General features: G+C 38.9%; 1 protein-coding gene across 1 annotated transcript in view; it reads right to left on the bottom strand.

Moving 5' to 3' along the window:
- Positions 1 to 19,341, bottom strand: part of si:dkey-13n15.2 (protein transport protein Sec24C) — a 92,777-nt gene that overhangs the window by 48,850 nt on the left and 24,586 nt on the right. Inside the window, exons 5-9 of the mRNA XM_039768422.1 lie at positions 15,560 to 15,671; positions 14,077 to 14,204; positions 9,437 to 9,575; positions 3,474 to 3,607; positions 2,177 to 2,292 (exon numbers count right to left, since the gene is read on the bottom strand). Coding sequence (XP_039624356.1) covers positions 2,177 to 2,292; positions 3,474 to 3,607; positions 9,437 to 9,575; positions 14,077 to 14,204; positions 15,560 to 15,671 — 629 coding nt within the window. The remainder of the gene's footprint in view (positions 1 to 2,176; positions 2,293 to 3,473; positions 3,608 to 9,436; positions 9,576 to 14,076; positions 14,205 to 15,559; positions 15,672 to 19,341) is intronic.

Here is a 19,341-nt window from a genome sequence, read left to right as displayed (position 1 = left end):
ATACCAGAGTGATAACACCACCCAGTATACTAGGGTGACACACAGCAGTCTACCTCTGTCCATTCCTTATAATGGCCTCAAAATGTACCACTAACCAACCGGGTTGGGATGTCCATCCATCTATTTCCTTCCTTTATCACAGCTTCCTGGCCGAGTAAGGAACCATCCACCCCGGCCGAGGTGCCAGCCAACTAGTGTCTTCTATAACACCCTGTACATGCTGCAATAAACAACTTTATTAAGCATGTTTAGTAGTAGTAGTAGTTGTTGTTATTTTATTACTATTATTTTTACTATTAGTATTTATTTATTATTAGAAATCATAGTAGTATTACTATGTAACAAATGTAAACAGCACATCAATACCGTTGACCATTATTATTATCATTACTAACTAGACATGCCCCTTGGCTCCGCCCATGTAATAGTGAAACAGGACAGTGAGGAGGGCCCTGCCCAGGTCCCTACTACTGATGTCACACTTCCCCCTCCCCTCGGCATGCAGCCTCTGTCACAGATTAGAGCAAATATATCGATCCTGGAAGCAAACTATGATTCTTAGCATGATGAGAGAAGTCACAAAATTAACCGGAATATTCAGGCAAAAAAATGTTCATAGAAAAAAACCTGCTCTAAATCCGTTAAGTAGTTCTCTCGTTCGCTAAAAAATTAGTCACATTTGTGATGTGTGCATCTTTGCCTGTTTATTATTTACTAGGGGGCTTTACCCCCTGCTCGCTTTGCATGCCAACCCCTGGGCCGGCGCTACAAGCTAACCAATTTGCGGTTCTGCCGCTCGCGTATGGGGATGCAAGTGTACAATTTAAATAGATTGTTATTTTCAATGGAATTGTTACATATGCATAATGGAAGTAACTTTTTTACATTACAGGGAGTAATTAACCATATTAAAAAAATAGTACAACGAAATAATTTTAAAGTAAATTATGTTTCATGTTGTGTTCAAGTTTTTCTTTGCGCTATACGATTTCGTTCTTTTTGGCTTTGAAATTAACATGCAAATATTTTTTAAACTTACACATTTATTGTAAAACATTTTTTTTAATTAAATTTTTGTCAATATTGCATTGAATTTTGATTCTGTGTTTGGACTTACATCGTGACAACGCAACATATAACTGCCCGTGAGAGAATTTCGTTTCTTTCTCTCTAACAAATAAACTATTTTTTTCAAATGTTTGTCTCTGAGATTTGTAAATTGTCTTGTTCAAAAGTTATTCTAATGGGAAATTGTTAACATTTCAATATGAATGGCATATCAAGATCTCATTTGTTGTCTAATGTTATCCACAGAAGATGTACTACATTACATTCTTGGATACATCCTTCTTTCAACAGTGATTCGGGCGGTGGACGACTGTATGGTGTTAACGGTTGTAGTTATTCTTTGGAGCATTGTAAGCTGATGTTTTCATCTTCCACATGATCACCACCAACTGTTTCAGCATTGTCTATTGATACGCATTTAACCAATTTTCCATGTAACCGATCAACAATTTTCATGTTAATTCATTTGACTTCATAGTTTCTTGGTGCTAGGATTGCCCGTGTACTCATTTTTTCTATTGATATCCCTTCGGGATGAAATTCATCAGTAAGATTTGGACATAAATCGTCTTCATTAATTGGGAACTTATTATGAGGAAAACGTAAAAATGTATATGAGCTAAGAGAGCAGGAAATGTGTCTGTCAAAACCATTCACATGAATGAGATGTGAGTGGACCGTGTGCATGTTTGAATATGGTTGAGAGGAGGGTGTGACTCGAAACAATCTCATGTCAAAAGTCTCGTCTCACAGGACTTGAAAAAATGTCTTCAAAAAAGTCTCGTCTCATAGCAGGATTTTTTTATATACGGTAATAGAGAGATATTGTTCAAATTAAAACTGTTCGTTATAAAAGACACTAAATCAATGGATTTAGGGAAAGGTAAGTTGGGTACCCAAGAAGAAGATTTTGCTTAGGGCCCTAGTTTGACTAGATTGCTTTTAGCTCTTTTGACGTAGCTGATCTTCTAACACTACAAGGTGTTACTTCTAAAGTTCCCACAAACAATTAAACCTTTTGCATTGGATCAGGTATAGAAGGGACACCATTTACTGTTCAATACATTGAACACAGATATGGACACCTAAGTTTCCAAAGCAATAGTACCTCGGTAACATATCCAGTATTGACCTGAGCTCCTGGCATATTCGGTAGACCGTCCCATCTCTGATTGGCTTTAGTGAAACATCAATCATAAAAATAAAAGCAGGTGTGCCAATATTCTGTCCAAAAAAAAAAACACACATATATTAGGGAAGGAAGGCATTTTAATTAGATGCAATTATTCTCTTTCAACTACTTTGTGATACAGCATAGTTGTTTGTAATTCTTTTTATCAATATGAATTTATTAAAAGATATAATATAAATATGAAAACTATTAATCTTTGAAAATATTTCTATTTTTTATAAACAACAATTATTCAAATATAAAGACAACCTTTTGGCTATCAAAACAATACATGAACAGGTAAATCAAGACGAAACTATTACAGTCTCACAGCCAACCTGTTCATTCTCCAAAAATCCCAAATATCCTTATCCTGCTGTGCAAGAAGATAACAGAAATAACTTCAGACCAGTCAAAATACAAAGACAGGTAAATCAAAAGGATCACATCAGACATGGCAATGAATAACAAAAAAGAATACAATTTTTAAAAACTTGTCACTCATTCCTTAATTTAAAATATCTACAAGCAGACAAAAAATGTTGTAATGGAGGCATTGTTAATCCTAACAGATAAGCCAGGTTGTAAAGTCTATTAGTGCCACAGTATGAACTGTTCTGGGGACTTGAAGCTCAAAAAAACCCTAAAAATGTGTTGTCCGTTAATCAGCAGATAAACAATATATTTTAAAGGAGGTTAAAGGGATAACTCAGAAGTGCCTGGAAATCAGCAAATGGGGAGCACATGGCATTTAAATTCAGTAAGACCTGGTAGAGGGCAGATGCGACTTCTACCAAAAAGTGCCAAGGTGCATTACCAAAACATGTGCTCAAAAGTACCCAATGCAGTGACCTAATTGGGCAGGTGAGAGCTTCATGACAAAGAATTTTCAAAGTTTAAGATACAAATATGAAGCCATTGAAAGTGGTAACTGAGGTTTCCTGAGCATAATAAATATGGCATTCCAACAGTATGACTGGCTGTGGGCCTCTGCATCCACATAGTAAGTGGGACCTTCACCTCCACCAGTCTTCTCTTTGGCTCCCCACTCAGTGCCTCCAGTTCAATTTGCTATGTTCCACAATTGTACTTCCAAAAAAGAATATGAATTTATGACTTTCTTAAACCAAATTTGCCAATAAAATTTATGCTTGGGTTCAGCAGGAACTTGGTTATAACTATGCAGAATAACATTTTCCCATCTTCGTCACTTGGTTTCTTTGAGATACATTACCCCAGAAAATGAGTTCAACTGTCTCTCAGAAGGGGATACCAAGAACTCATAGGACCCACGACAGAGCTCTGGCCGAATCTGTGCATCCACACGTTTTCCACTTTTGTCCAGATGTTTGTAATACTGCCATGGAACTACAGAAATACCAAAGAGAAAGTTAAGACACTCAGAGAATAACTGGAGAGTATTTGCTTTATGTCTTTTTTGAAAAGTAAATTTTATGTTTCTATTTTTACTACTAATTTAACATTTTATCACAGTCCCTTTAGTCCCAATAGTTACAATCTTGATTTTTCTGATTCCAGTACAGTGACCAGCAGATGACACTATTTAGCATCTAATGAAGCAGTGGTATTCTGTTGTAGAATGGTTCACCTACCAAGCATCCTAGACCAAGTCTACATGAAATCCAACGTAACTGACATCTAATACCGCTTTCCAGTAACACTCAGGACCAGCAGAAAACAGAATGAAACAGACAAACTGGCTCCAGATATTTCCTTATCTAAAGTAAGAACACACAAGGAGGCATCACTTGCACTTCAATTCCAAGAAACATGCCGGATGTATTTTTGTGCACTGTTACTCTTGTTGTAATTACGCTTTTGAAACCTCTTGTTCTCAGTTTTGGATTTTGTGTATACTTATATTTTGCTTATGTATGGTTTATATTAATTTATCTTTATTCTGTCAATGGCTTTTTGTTTTCTGTTTGTAGAATGGTCACCACCATTTTATGGCTGTCTCCTCCCATTGCCAGTCCTGAAGCAAATTGTGTGATTATGCCCCATCTATAAAAGATGGTGGTGCACTGATCTTGGCATCCATGTATTGAATGTCTTTCTCAAATTTCTCTAAATGTTCTTATCCAAATAAGTAAGCTAAAGGGCAGTTCAGAGAAGACTCTGGATGTATATTCGGACTTTGAGATTTGGTTTATGTGTCTGTTTTGTTCACATGTTGCTACTAGATCCCTTGGCATTTGGACTCTTTCCTGCTTATTCAATGCCATTTTCACAATAACTTTAGTTTATTAATTCCCTGGTTGTTACCTTCTCTTCAACTTAAATCAAAACTTACCAAATTTATTTTGAACAAAATGAGCTAAAATGGAATATGCAGAGGTACTGTATATTTCCAATATATTATGCCTCACTGTATACACAGTATAATACTGAAAAAGAACGTATTACAAAAAAAACATAACAAAGTTCACAGTGAACTGCTTGGCTTGCTGCAAGCCTGGCTAGGACCAGTAAAGAAGGGCATTTGAGTTTATTAAGGGCTGAAAGTGTAAAATCTCAAGGTAGCTTCTTTGAGATTACTGTCATGGCTAAAACATTGATTAATGAAAAAATTAAGAAGAAAGCTAGAACCTGGATGGAATTGGTCAAGAGGTCAGAGGCCCTTAATTTTTGACACCCCATTGGCTCAATGCTGCAAGGAAGAGTGAAAAAGACATAAACATCTGAGCAAATCAACTGTCTATGTCCCACAACAGCCATTGCAGCCAGAGACACAACCAGAAAGAATGAACATCTCACTGAGTAAAGCAAGAAGACATTCATCCTGAGCACTAGGCACATTGGATGTCCAAACTTTATACATCCACGTTGTATGTTAGGTTATATCATAAACACTGTTGGATTTAAGTAAAGAGATTTTATGCTCAAACCATATAATACACTAGTAAGACTGTATCTGGAGTATTGTGTCCGGTTCTGGTCCTCATGGTACAAGAAAGATATAGCAGCACTTGAGGCTGTGCAGAGGAGAGCAACAAAGTGCATCCCAGGACTTATGGACATGTCCGATTCTGACACACTCAAAGAATTACACCAGTTTAGTCTCAAGCAGAGGAGACCGCATGGGGACCTAATCCAGATATTTAAAATCCTCAAAGGCATTAATGAAGTTGATCCAGGAGAAATCATGTTCTTAAGGGCATCACAGGAAATGCATTAAAATTACTCCTTTTATTGGCTAACTAAAAAGATTACAGTATGCAAGCTTTCGAGGCAACTCAGGCCCCATCTTTGGGTAATCTTGCCTGAAGAAGGGTCTTGAGTTGCCACAAAAGCTTTCATGTTGTAATCTTTTTAGTTAGCCAATAAAAGGTGTCATTTTGCTTGACTTCTCACTACATCCATAATGGCTAACACGGTACAACACCATAGTACTGGGTAAACGATTTAAAACTGAATCCAACTTCACACAAAGTTGTGGGAATCTGGAACAAAGTATGAAGACATGCAGTTGAAGCAGAAACCTGGACAACCTTTAAGAAGGATCTGGATTAAATATTGGAACAGCGTAGCTATGAGCTAAACAAACGGGCTTGATGGACTGAATGGTCTCCTTCCATCTGTCAAACTTCGTATGTTCGTATGGAGTAAATGCAACTCCATTATTTTGCATTAGCTTTTGGCACATTTTGAGAGATAAGAACATTTATAATTTAGTTTTATAATGAGTGAGTAGAGAGTTGTTTGTGCTTCCCTTCGTGATGGCTGTTTGCTGTCTTTGAGTAGGTTAATTATAAATGACGTGTGCGGTGAATCCTGGCTTAGCCTGTCTGTGAAATCAAAGCCTGACACCTGACTACTAGATAAACGGGTTAAGGTGAAATTATGGATATGACACTCTCATGGCAAAAGACAAATAATTCTAAAACTCTTATAAATTTTAAATGTAACACTAACACACTTTATTTCTTCTTTTATTTTGCATTTAGAAAAGACAGCTAATTAAATAATCAGACCAATTAAAAGTAAAAATGACTCACTGTTTGTGAAACTGGACGTAACAAAAACCTGCAGCAACAAGGAGTCCCCAAAACTGAACTTAAAAGCCACTGCTGTGTAAGACCCCCACAATCTTTCAGCCTGTTGCAGGATATTTTATCTTCACCGGGGGCACTTTTGAGAAACCATCTAAAGTGTCACTTTCATTCACATCACTTATTCATCTTACATCTGACCTACTAGGCTTTTTAATGGCAAAATTTGAACAATGAAAGTGAGCACGCTGCAATAATAAAATGTAATGAGGCATCAATGACTAAAGTGTTCATTTCAAACAATATAAAAACATCACTAAACTACACATAGGCGACACCCACACTATCTGCATGGACCAATCAGGTCAAATAAAGTTGTACACACAATTTATTTAATTGGATTCAATTATTCTCTGCATTTATTGGACAGTTTTTGTGTAAGTTACAATTACATTGTTTTTTTATAACTGCCTTGGGGAAAAAAAGACGTTGCATAGTTAATGTGAAAAAACAAGTGACACTGAAGATGGATATTACTTTGAAGCCAAATGTAATGTCTAAAGCTTGGACTCAATTCGGTTTCAAACTAAATGATAACCTGGAGCTATTGGAAATCATTGATTTAAAAAATTTGTCGTTAAAGGACCATCTACAAGAAATTTACAGACACAATTCAAATACAATTACCCCAAGGCTTTTACTATGTTCATGTAACTAACTCCTCTTCTTTGTCATTGGCCTCATCATCCACATCCACGGTTTTTCAAAATGTTTGATTCTACTTTTATTATGCTTCTGTTTTACAAGCAGTTAATATTTTATTTAAAATCCTCAAAAGTAATAATAAAGCATTTTTTTTTTTTAGACCTCTCAATTAATATATCAGAAAAGGAGTGGAAAGTAGCAATGCAGAGAATTCACTTGAGCTCCATATGTGCAAAGCATACAATTATACAACTTAAAATTATACATCGAGCACATCTGTCTCGACTAAAACTCTCCAAAATGTTTCCAGGGCATGATCCAACCTGCGAACGTTGCAACCAAGCCCCAGCCTCACTGGGTCACATGTTCTGGGCCTGCACCAAATTAACATTATTCTTGACAAACATTTTTAATTACCTCTAAGACAGCCTTGGACTCACAATCCCTCCTAACCCATTAACAGCTGTGTTTGGGGTTCTTCCAGAGGGTCTTAAAGTGGAGAAAGACAAACAAATTGTGATTGCATTCACTACACTGTTGGCACGCAGACTTATTCTGATAAACTGGAAGAACCCAAACTCTCCTCTTTTAAGTCAGTGGAAAACTGATATGTTATACTATTTAAAATTGGAAAAAATCAAATACTCAGTTAGAGGATCCGTACAGACCTTTTTCAAAACATGGCAGGATCTAATCAGTAATATTTTAAAATGAGTTTATAAAGCACAGAGAATTTATTAATTTAGGTATTTTTACAAGCCTTAAATTTTACACCGTTTGGCTTGCTCTCTCTCTCAGGGGTGGGGATCGATCTGTTCTTAACATAATTCTTTTTTTTTTTTTAAACTTGATTGCTATGTATTGATTGTAATAAAATTAATAAATAAATAAAAAAAATAAAAAAAAAATTAAAAAAGTAATAATAAAGTAGATCTAGAAACATTCTTTCAGTTTAAGGGTGAATCACATACTCGAGGATATCAGTGCAAGTTAAGGGGAAGAGCATTTCAAACTGAAGCCAGGAAGTATTTCCTTAAGCAAACAGTTGTAGGAACTTGGAACAAACTAAGGAGACATGGAGTTGAAGCAGAAACCTTAACAACCTTTTAATCTGTGTGGCATGCGGCTGAGGGTGCAGCCCAGCCGGGACGCCCGAAGGGACCGGAGGAGGGCTGGTGCCTCCTCCCGACCACGAGGGGGCGACCGCCCTGGTTTTGTTGGTGGCCTCGGGTAGGGGGCTTGGAAGCCCAACCCTGTAGGGGCTCGTGGCCACCGCCAGGCGGCGCCCCGGTGCCTGAAGAACACTGGAGCCCAGCACTTCTGCCACACCCGTAAGTGCTGGGGGAAAGGAGACTGGGGACACCAGGAGGGCTTCCGGGAGCGCAGCCGGCACTTCCGCCACACGGGGGCGTGTCCGGGGAGGAATGCCGGGAAGCAGCTGGAGCCCATCCAGGGTGCTATAAAAGGGGCCGCCTCCCTAACTGTCGAGAGCGGAAGTCGGGTGGAAGAGGACGGAGCTGGAGAGAGGACTGGAGGAGGCCAGAAGAAGGGCACTAGGCACTGTGTGAGAGGCCTTACTTTTGGGGAATTGGTGCTGGAAGCACTGGGTTTGTGCACTGGACTCTGTAAATATTGTAAATAGTTTGTGTGAATAAACGTGTGTTGGAAGGAACAAATGATGTCCGTCTGTCTGTGTCCGGGGCCAGTTCCACATCTGAATGATTTACTGGGACAGCTTACTGTAGCTATTAGCTAAACAAACAAGCCTGATGGATTGAATGATCTCCTCTCATTTGTCACATTTCTTATGTTCTTACTTGTAGCCTTTTATATATTTTTATTTATATGTTACCATTTGTAGTAAAGGGCTTATCTGAATATAAATTGATGTGAAAATACATATGGTTTCTAAATAAAAAAAACACACTTAAACTTTCTAAACAATAAAAATTAACAGCAACATCACTTCACACCCCCAAAACAACAATGCCAGTATAACTACCTGTTTTATTTATTTTTATTTATTTTTTTGTTATTTCAATAAGCCTTCTTGTACAACCCTGTAATACTGGAGTTTTAAGTTTAAGCTCATATATGAATGTTCAGAGAATTTGTTTTATGAACATGGAAACAATGTCTACATAGTCTAATTCAGGGGTCACCGACCTTTTTTCCCCTGTGCATTACCTGAAAGGTGTTACTGTATATAAAATAAACAATCCTGAATAAATTTACAAGAGCCAGCCTGCCTGCTATTAACAAAAAATATTTATGCTGTCCACCGGCTGCACAAGCATATGAGAATGTTCCTTGTATTTGCCTTTTGCTTTTTCAGACATTTCTTGATTCACTGCCATTTCACCTTAAACATATAAAAGATATTGATCCATTTTTACACTTATTTTTCCCAAGCACAATTTTCTAATTTGCTCTTCCTTTCCATTAGCAAAACTTTTAAAAATATCAACTTCATACTGACCTTCGATGATAGAGGTGCAAAAGGGGCATCTGAATCTCTGGCCACAATCTTGAAACTCAAAGAATGGGCAGATGACAGCTCCACAATTACTGCAGCACACAGGCCCCCATTCTCTGGAGTCCAGCAATGCAGGAGGTGCCTGCGGAGGACAGAAAGAGAATCTAAAACAAAATGTCAAGTATATGCGCCTTCATGATGGAAAAAATGAAATGAGTGACTTCATAGTATGGGTCTGTGGCAGACCTCTTAAGACCCAGCGTAACTATAGCAGATCCTGGTGGAGGGCAGTACAGATACTACTGAAGTCAACTTGCAAATGTTTTAGATACCTAAAAGAGGATAGAGCTTCTGATAATACAAGGAAAGGAAGTGATCTGGTGCTGGAACTTATCGCAATCCTCTCAGTTAAAGGAATGGAAGAGACTACAGTGGAGTGATGACATCCATCCATTGATCCATCCTTCCATCTGTCCATCCAAAGTTGATTTGTCTATTTCAGGGTTACTGGAAGCTTATCTAAGCAAGACCAAGCACTACTTAGGAACCAACCCTGGATGGAGAGCCATTCTATTTGGAGTAAAGGGAAAACACTGGCAATTAACCTAACGTGTGTATGGGGCACGGACGAAAAGGATACCCCAGAGAAAACTCAGAGTGAACAACGGGGGAACATGCAAACATTGCTCAAGCAGTATTTTGAATCCAGAACCACTATGCAACCAAACTCACATGGAGAAACAGAAGAAACAGGAAGGTAAAACTTCTTACACAGAGGAATCACCTAGGTTGTGGAATGACTTCTACTTAGATAACATTAGAATTACCAGATCCTTCTAGAACTAAAACGGGATTGAGGTGGTGATTTAAGTAAGGATTTATTCCTGTAATTAATTTTTAAATTTTTCTGCTATAATGCAGGTGTTAGACTGGACACATACTGCCTTCACCTGGAATACCACTTGCCATGCATATGACATCTCCATAGCATTAAGTCCACATTGCTACTCAAATTATATACTGTAGGCAGCTTTATTAGTGTACAATCATCAGTGTAAACCATCAACCTCAAATTTAAATCAAAACCAGTCAGAAATGTTTCTAACTGTGTCATTGACAGCTAGACTATACGTTACAAAAGCATAATTTAAATATCTTCTTTCTTATAATGGGACACTGAGCAGGTCATTCTTTGCCCGTGGGCCATATTTAACACTTGGAGTATCCCCTGGGTGAGTGTTCGCCACACTGCAAAAAGGAAGCTACTTTGTCAGAGGCATGAACTTCACAATAACAGGACATCCGATTGGTCATATCTCATGTCTGTTTTGATTAGAACTGATGTGACTGATAATCTATATATATAATTCACTAAGGCAAGACACCCATGGAAAGGCAAGACACCCATGGAAAGCACGCGGAAGGGGCGTGGATTCACTAAGCCGACAAGTAAGACACCTATGGCGACGCAGGAGGAGCCACGCCCACCAACTCCAAGACCATTGGATACGACGACAACTCGCAGAGCCACGCCCACCAACTCGGACGCGACGACACAGAAAGAACGGCGTCATTTATATTCGTCTGTCGTAGAGGCCTCATGTACCTCCGAGCCACATTGACTGTTCATAGTGGCATGTTTCTCACGGAGGTGAGTCACCATATGCAGCGTGTAAAACGGTTTGCGAGGGGTATCCCATAGGATCCTTAAAACATTCCTTTACAACTGAGGTTAAAACACAATGAAGTAAGCAGTCTTTAAAAAACGAGTTTTCAGTTCCGACGCACGACCGCGTGCACCATAGCAAACTGTTTTAAACGCTACATACAGAAATTTGCATCCGCAACAAACATGCGCCTTCTTCTCTCACGGACAATTATATGTTGCTCTCTCCAGAGCTCCGTCTTTTCATTCACTTTCTGTTGTATCCTCAAACCCTCCCTTTTTAGATAACTGTGTCTTTCCAGAAGTGTTCAACCATCAATAAATAATTATACGGTGATTGTTATGCCGCGGGTTCACTATTGTGTTGTATTATGCTCTCTCCAGAGTTCCATCTTTTCATTCGCTTACTGTTGTATTCTCACACCAACCCGTTTTAGTCAACCGTGTCTTTCCAGAAGTGTTTAGCGTTCAATAAGTAATTATGCATGAGACTGAGCGTGTGTCTACCCGGCGTAGAGAGGCGTGGGTAAGCCGTTGAACCCCATTCAGGCTGCAAACCGTGGAATTCCCACTAAGTGTGCCTCATACGCTCCCACTGGTTGCGTCCCTACCCTTTGTGCACACCCCCCTCCCACCTCGCTACTACCGTGGTCGGGTGTCTTGGTGGATTATATATAGAAAAGCAGCCAAAACCGCACAGAGCAACGAAAAGTCTACGTGAGTCACAGGTGCATCTGGACTGTGTAAAGACGACAACGACTCAAGTGACGAGTTGGAGGTGGGCACATGAGCGATGGCGGTCCTCCAGTTTTCAGTCACGGACGATTGTGTGTTGGTTCGTTCCGTGCATTGTTACAATGTTGCTTTTCTTGCCGATTTATTACATTACCAATTTTTCAAATGTTACTTTTCTCCCCGTGCTTAAAAATCATTAAAAAACCGGCCTGATTATGCGCCGTATGGTATGCCGCGGGTTGGCTAGTTAAAAATATTGCACTAATCTACAGCTGGCAATGATCTATGTTTCAGTAATTTGCAGAGTGTAATATAGGTATAAATTACTTACTCTAAATGGAATTTAATATGGGAAAAATAAAGATTTTTTAAGATCAAGTAAGTGAGAAGTCAATCAAAAATGACACCTTTTATTGGCTAACTGAAAAGATTACAATATGCAAGCTTTTAAGGCAACTCAGGCGCCTTCTTCAGGCAAAATGTAATACAGAGACTGGAGTTCCCTGTGTTTATATACACACCAGGACAAAGAACAACACTGGAAAACCTTTAAGTGAGACATATTAGATGTAAAAAAATTAACAGATCTCTCCAGCCTAAGATTCATTTAGCTGCAGAATTTTAGAAGGAGAGGAGAACAATGTATAGTTAAGATCTTTTGATAAGATAACTGTCCAACAAAGTCTTTTGAAGATTTTGATGAGTTTTCCATACAATCTGGATTTGTAGTCAAGCTGCCAGGGTCAGTCAGAGAGATGTAAACAAGCCTTATGTCTGGTCAAGAAGCTCTAGGTGCTATATATATAAAATGTATTATTATTATTATTATTATTATTATTACTACTACTTTAATGTAGCACATTGCATTTCAATGTTGAAAAAAACTGAATGTGAGATGTTGAGTTGTACCTTGTGCAACACTTTGGAAATGATTAAGCAGTCAATTCCCAGTAGGGCACTACTATGTATATGATATAGCACTGTTTTCATCTCAGTATTTTAACAGAACAATATCCAAGGACATAAGGGACATCAGGTACCCAAATAAGCAAACATTCAGTCCACCCAGCGACTTTGTAGTCCAGTAGTCTTGGCAAAAAAAAAAAAACACAACCACCCAGCCATCCACTCTACTTTTAATATTTTATTATAGAGCGTGTTGTACTGCTAATCCCTCAGATAGCAGGTGAAGTCACAGAAACTCCTGTTAAGGAAAGAGGGAATTTCTGAACGACAGAGATAGAAAGAGCAATCTAAGCTGTTAGCTCACCCAAAATCTTATAAAATAAATAAATGACTGCCCTCTCTTTAGGGTCACAAACTAATACTATTATATAGTCGCCAGATCTTTGTAAAGACAAATGAGAGGTTAACCTTTGATCTAGGATTAAAGGGAAATAAGAGGCATGAAAGGTTCTTTCTTTTTTAAATAGATAGACAACAAAATAACGTCTGGGATAGCGTGATGATGCAATGTTCAGAGCTGTTGCCACACTCCACAGGGTGAATGGTCTGAATTTTGGTCAGGTCATTGTCTCTGCGGTGTTTGTATGCGTTCCCTGTACCTGAGTGGATTTTCCCTGGGAATCTCAGTTTCCTCCCAGCCTACAAACATCTGCATGTTAAGTTATTTGGTGACTTTAAATTAGGCTAATATGAGTAAGCTAGTTGTGTTACTCATTCAAGACAGGTTGAAATCTACTTAATCAACGTACAGCTCAGCATTAATGTTTGTAGTGCATGTCTCTGTTATATGCCATTTGGTATGGGGTTCATAAAAGCAGTATAAATGTTTCTGATGCACCATCTGTTGTAATGACAACTGCAATGAGTTCTACTATTAAAGTTTGTGATGGATGGACACACAGGCACTTATCCTTTTATTAAGGCGGATATGGGTATTTGACTATTATGCTCTGCAATGGCACCCTTTTCAGTGTTCCTTTTAAAATACAATTTAATTTGTTATGCTTGTATTTGTATATAAATCACATTATTTTGCTTTTTTAAAATAAGTGGTACATTAAAACACCCTTACAATTTCAGAATGCTTTACATGTAATATTTGGGTATAAATCTAAAATGAAACACAATGTGCCAGCCTTTGCTAGAAAATTCCGCAGACCACCTGAGAGTATTCATAACTAGCAGTGATGTAGTAAAAATACAAACAGGTGCTCAGGTCCTTCATTTATAAAATGACAGAATGTGAAACTGAACTGCAAACTTTGTCTCTGCTTACCTCACCAAAGGGCACTCTTGAAAAGGGCTTTATTATGGCAGCCAACGGCAGATGAGCCATTCTGGCTGCTTCAGGGGTGCTGGGAAAGGTGTATGTTGAGACGCGCATGAAGCGGGGACTGGCATTACCTGGGAAATAAATGAAAGGAACAGTACATTGATGTGGGTAATTATGCCTCCAATAGGTAAAAGAATCAAAGAGAGAAACATGCAAAGGAAAAGTAATAATAATAATTCTTTGCATTTATATAGCGCTTTTCTCATTACTCAAAGCGCTCAGCAATTGCAGGTTAAGGGCCTTGCTCAAGGGCCCAACAGGGCAGAGTCCCTATTGGCATTTACGGGATTCAAACTGGCAACCTTCTGAATGCCAGTGCAGATCCCTAGCCTAGTAAAAAGAAATACCATCCATAGATGTATTCTATGTTCCATCCATTCATCCATTATCCAACCCGCTATATCCTAACTACAGGGTCTGCTGGAGCCAAACCCTGCCAACACAGGGCACAAGGCAGGAAACAAACCCCGGACAGGGCGCCAGCCCACCACAGGGCTGTATTCTATGTTACTTGTACTATTTCAATCAGAGAAGAACAAACATTTTAAGATTTATCTAAACTGGGCTGTCCAGTTCCAGTACTGGAGGGCTGCAGTAACTACAGGTTTTCCTTCCTGCTGTGTTCTTACATTCTTAATCAGTGACCATATTTCTGCTGTTAATTGACTTATTTTCACTTTATTTTTGTTTTAATTGCATAATTGTTTAAGACTGAATTGCTTCTTTTTATCCTTAAGTGGCAGCCAAACAAAAATGAGATGTGAAGCCAACATTTGACCAGCTATGTCATGGCCTCAAATCCAATGAATTTCAGTGCAACCAGTTTCTTAATCAGAAGTTAATTCAATCCGGGATTTAATTGCATAGCTTGTTGCTGTTCTCATTCTGCCACACCAGGCTTTTACAAAAACTGTTGATTTTCTTTTTTCTAAAAGCACAGTCAAAATATTTTGGTCAGATCAACATTACGGACATCTTAATTTTTCTTAATTTTCTGATATTATATTATGGATGTAGATTATCTAGTCACGTGTTGGCTCGTTTTGTATCCAATTATTGTTTGGTTGCTAATTAAGGAAAAAAGAAATAATTAAGAGATCTGAGACTTTAATAGCAAGTCAATGTAGTGAGATATCAAGCAAAAGGACAGATTTTATTGGCTAACTAAAAAGATTACAATATGAAAGCTTTCGAGGCAACTCAGGCCCCTTCTTCAGGCAAAATGTAATCATATATATGTTTGGAAAAGCCTGGAAAACAGGAGGAGGAAATGGAATTTAAGATGAAGAGTGGGTAGAGCTTATTAGATGTGCACAACAATGCTTTTCCTACTGTCAGCTGTGACAACCCCCTTAAACAGACGGTTAGCACCACCAACTGGCACTTTCAGAGATTTTCAGGCGATCCGTTTTTTTTTTTTAAGTACCTCCGTCCTCAATGGTGCAGTCTGTACTAGAGAGAGGAGGCAGCGCACCCCTGTCTTTGGTCAGGAACACCTGTGTTGTCCAATTTGCTTGGTCATTTTCCAACACCTGAACCTACAGGAGGAAAAGAGATCAAGAAATTATAAAGAGCACAGCAACAGGGAAGCTCATATAAACATTACAATGAAACATTCTCTGCCAAGAGGCAGGCAGTGTGGCCCAGTGGTTAAGGCTTTGGACTTCAGACTTTGAGGATGTGGTTTCAAATCCTGGCACTGTGTGACCCTGAGCAAGTCACTTGACCTACCTGTACTCCAATTATAAAAAATGAAAAGAAATGTAACCAATTACACCTCAAATGTTGCAAGTAGCTTTGAATAAATAAATAAATGTAAATTTTCCCCATAAAAGGAGAGTGTTCAGTTCCTCCTGTTTGTTATGTTGGCTAAATTGTCCCTATATGTAATACAATTAGTTTTTAAAGCACTCAATGCAATTCAAATGAATTTAAGTTGGTAGTCCTCAGAGGGAAATCAGCTTGTCAGCAAGTTTTTTAAAGAAAGACAATGTAACATTAAAAACACATCAACAAAGAACATAGCTGTCAAATGTAAATTTTGTACAAATAAATAAAAATATAGCAGTTACCACAATATTTATGTTATAACAATGTATCACATATATTACACATAAAAATTAAACTAAGATTAGGACCTGATCAATGATTGATGCATATGATAACTTTTCATCACCTAATAGTAATAATAAAAATTAGTTATATTTATACAGTGCTTTTCTTACTACATAGTTAAAGGGGAACCACTTTAACCAGCACTAGTGTGTAGAACCCACCTGAATGATGTGACAGCAGCCATTATTGCACCAGTACGCTCATCACACATTAGTTATTAGGTGGTGAGAGAGAGAGAGAGACGGTCAATTAAAGACAGTATGATTAGGGGACTGGAGTGAATGAGGCCATGACGAGCAATTTAGCCAGGAAATTGGGAAAAACACAACTTTTTCAAAAGATTTCCAGGGATCTTTTATGACCATTGTGAACGCTGGCCCGGACACAGACAGATGGACATCGCTTTTGCACCCAACACACGTTTATTTACAATATTTACAAGTTATTTACGTCCACACAAACCCCAGTTCCTCCAGCACTGATCCCCCTCAATCCAGGCCTCACAGTCCTTTGTGCCTTCCTGGCCGCCTCCAGTCTTCTCTCTCCAGCTCCGTCTCTCTTCCACCCGACTTCTGCTCTCGACTGAAGGGAGGCAGCCCTTTAAATAGGAACCCGGATGAGACTGAGCGTGTGTCTACCCGGCGTATCAATCTGTAGATCAGGCATGTCAAACTCACTACCATTGGTGGGCCGCTTCGACTGCCATATGTGCGTCAGTGGGCCGCACTGTAACAAATACTATTATACAAAGTTACTGTAGCTTTCTTTCCAATACTGAAAACTTTAAAAAATGTAACACTTAAAGTTTAAAGTTTAAAGAAAAGCAATTTATTTCCATAGACTCTCCGTACAACAGCGTACAATTAGAGTCTTAGCCTCTTAGCTAGATCCTTATATTATTATATTATATTCATTGCTTATATACTGTAGTGTCTTCCAGTGTGAGATTTATTTCTTTTGTCCCAACTCTTGGCATCTCTTGTTAGTAACCAGTTTGTCAATATCAGATTTGAAATCTTGTGCAGCTACAACTTTTATGAGGGATGAAAGGTGCTCGACAGTAAGTCTTGTGCGATGTGGGGTTTTGGTAGCTTTCATTAACGAAACCAATTGCTTACAAAGGTACTGTAAGTGCTTCCAAACATAGACAGTACTCTCAATGCCAGCTTATGGATCTGCACATACAAGGGTGGCAGGTAAGCATACAAGCCTGACACACGAACTTCGTTGTATTTTGCCTTCAGAATAGAATCTGACTGCAGTTCAGTTAATTCCATTTGGATGTTCTCAGGCGGATTCTCAACGTTGGAAGAGAACAGCACAAAGTCCTGTTCATGTGAACTGAAATCACGAAAACGCTCACTGAATTCATTGCTCAGTAATTCAAGTTGGAAAACAAATCCTCCAAAAATCAAATTTTACTTTACTAAGTTTACTTCAAAGTTTATATTGTAAAATAAGCCGATATACAAAAAGCCACCTGACCTACACTAATTTTACAAACTCAAAATCACAAAAATATTTTAATAAACAACTCACCAATTTCTCGCGTCCACTTCAGATCTTCAGCTGTAGTCTGCACTAACTGTTCATTACGATACTAGCACAAAATTACATAAAACTAGAGCAAAAAAAGTGAAAATATGAGAGCTATTACTAGTCACGATGGTCAGTTCTGCTCAGTGGCCAGTCTCAGTAGCCCAGCCAGTAGTGTAACCTAGCAGGGGCAGCTCTAGGCTCGTGGCGGCCGTGGGCAGAAAAAGAATCGGTGGACCCTTCGCCCACCAATGTCAATATGGTATCTTATGCACAGCGGATGGCCATGTCCGTTGCGGACACTGCATAGCCGTCTCGTGCTCATGACACGCTGCTATATGCGCGTGTCCGTAACTTGAAAACCAAGTGGCGGCCCATGATATTCTCATTATGGCAGAACGTTATAATACTATATAGCTTACTGCTCCGCCTCTAGCGACATTAGTAAATACAGCATACTAATTAACAAGAAACGCAATGTTTTTCGGCCACATTGCCGTCAGCTATGTTGTTATTTTCTCTTTCTGTTTTATATTCAATATATATTGGCGTGGCGGCCCTGTGCAGGTGCACAGTTTGCACATGCCTAAAGCCGCCCCTGCTGCTTCAGCCAAGCACTTCAGTTGTGATGTTGCGGCTCATTAACTTTGGTCAAGGCTTGTGGCTATACTAGCAGATGACGTTTCCGGTACTGTAATGCCATGGGAAAACGCGCTTTTGTCAGAAGGCAGAAATGATTCGATCACAAACGATAGTAATCATTTTGTACAAGTTCAGTGCTAACTAGGATCTGTCATGCGGGCTGCACAGATTTCTGTTGCAGGCCGCGTGTTTGACATACCTGCTGTAGATGATAATGTCTGCTGAACAAACAGGTATCTGTAGGATTGACTACTGCAATGCGGTGTTCACTTGATGTTCAAACTGTTCTTTATACAGCCTCCAGTTAATCCAAAATGCTGCTGCAAGAATTATTACAAGAACAAGAAAATACGAACACATAACTCCAGTTCTTAAATCCTTACACTGGCTCCCGGTTAAGTTTAGGGGGAGATTTCAAAATCCTCCAGTTAACATATAAAGCATTAAATGGCCAAGGCCCGGCTTACTTGTCTGAACTTATCATGACTTACAAACCAGAGCACACATTAAGATCTCAATATAAATTAATAAAATAACAGTGGGAGGTTGAGGTTTTAGCTACAGGGCCCCTAAACTGTGGAATGGTCTGCCTGCTACAATAAGAGATGCCCCTTCGGTCTCAGCTTTTAAATCCCGGCTGAAGACTCACTACTTCAGTTTAGCATATCCTGACTAGAGCTGCTGATTAACTGTACAGACTGCATCTCTGTTGTCAGTCATTAGCACTAAAACATAAGTAACATGATAGTTATAATTTGATACTAACCCTCACCTATTCTGTTTCTCTTCTCGGTACTCAAATGCGGCACTTGGTGCCACGGCCCACCTCCCAAGTTGTTTTGCCTGCCTAAGGTAAAGTCATCCCTGATGGAGGATTGCAGGAATCGTGGAAAAGAGGGGTCCTTTTATTGGATC

This window comes from Polypterus senegalus, chromosome 11 (assembly GCF_016835505.1).
Source record: "Polypterus senegalus isolate Bchr_013 chromosome 11, ASM1683550v1, whole genome shotgun sequence".
In the NCBI taxonomy this organism is placed as follows: Eukaryota; Metazoa; Chordata; class Cladistia; order Polypteriformes; family Polypteridae; genus Polypterus; species Polypterus senegalus.
Note: the sequence above shows the minus strand (reverse complement) of the source record. Positions and strands in the feature narration are given on the sequence as shown.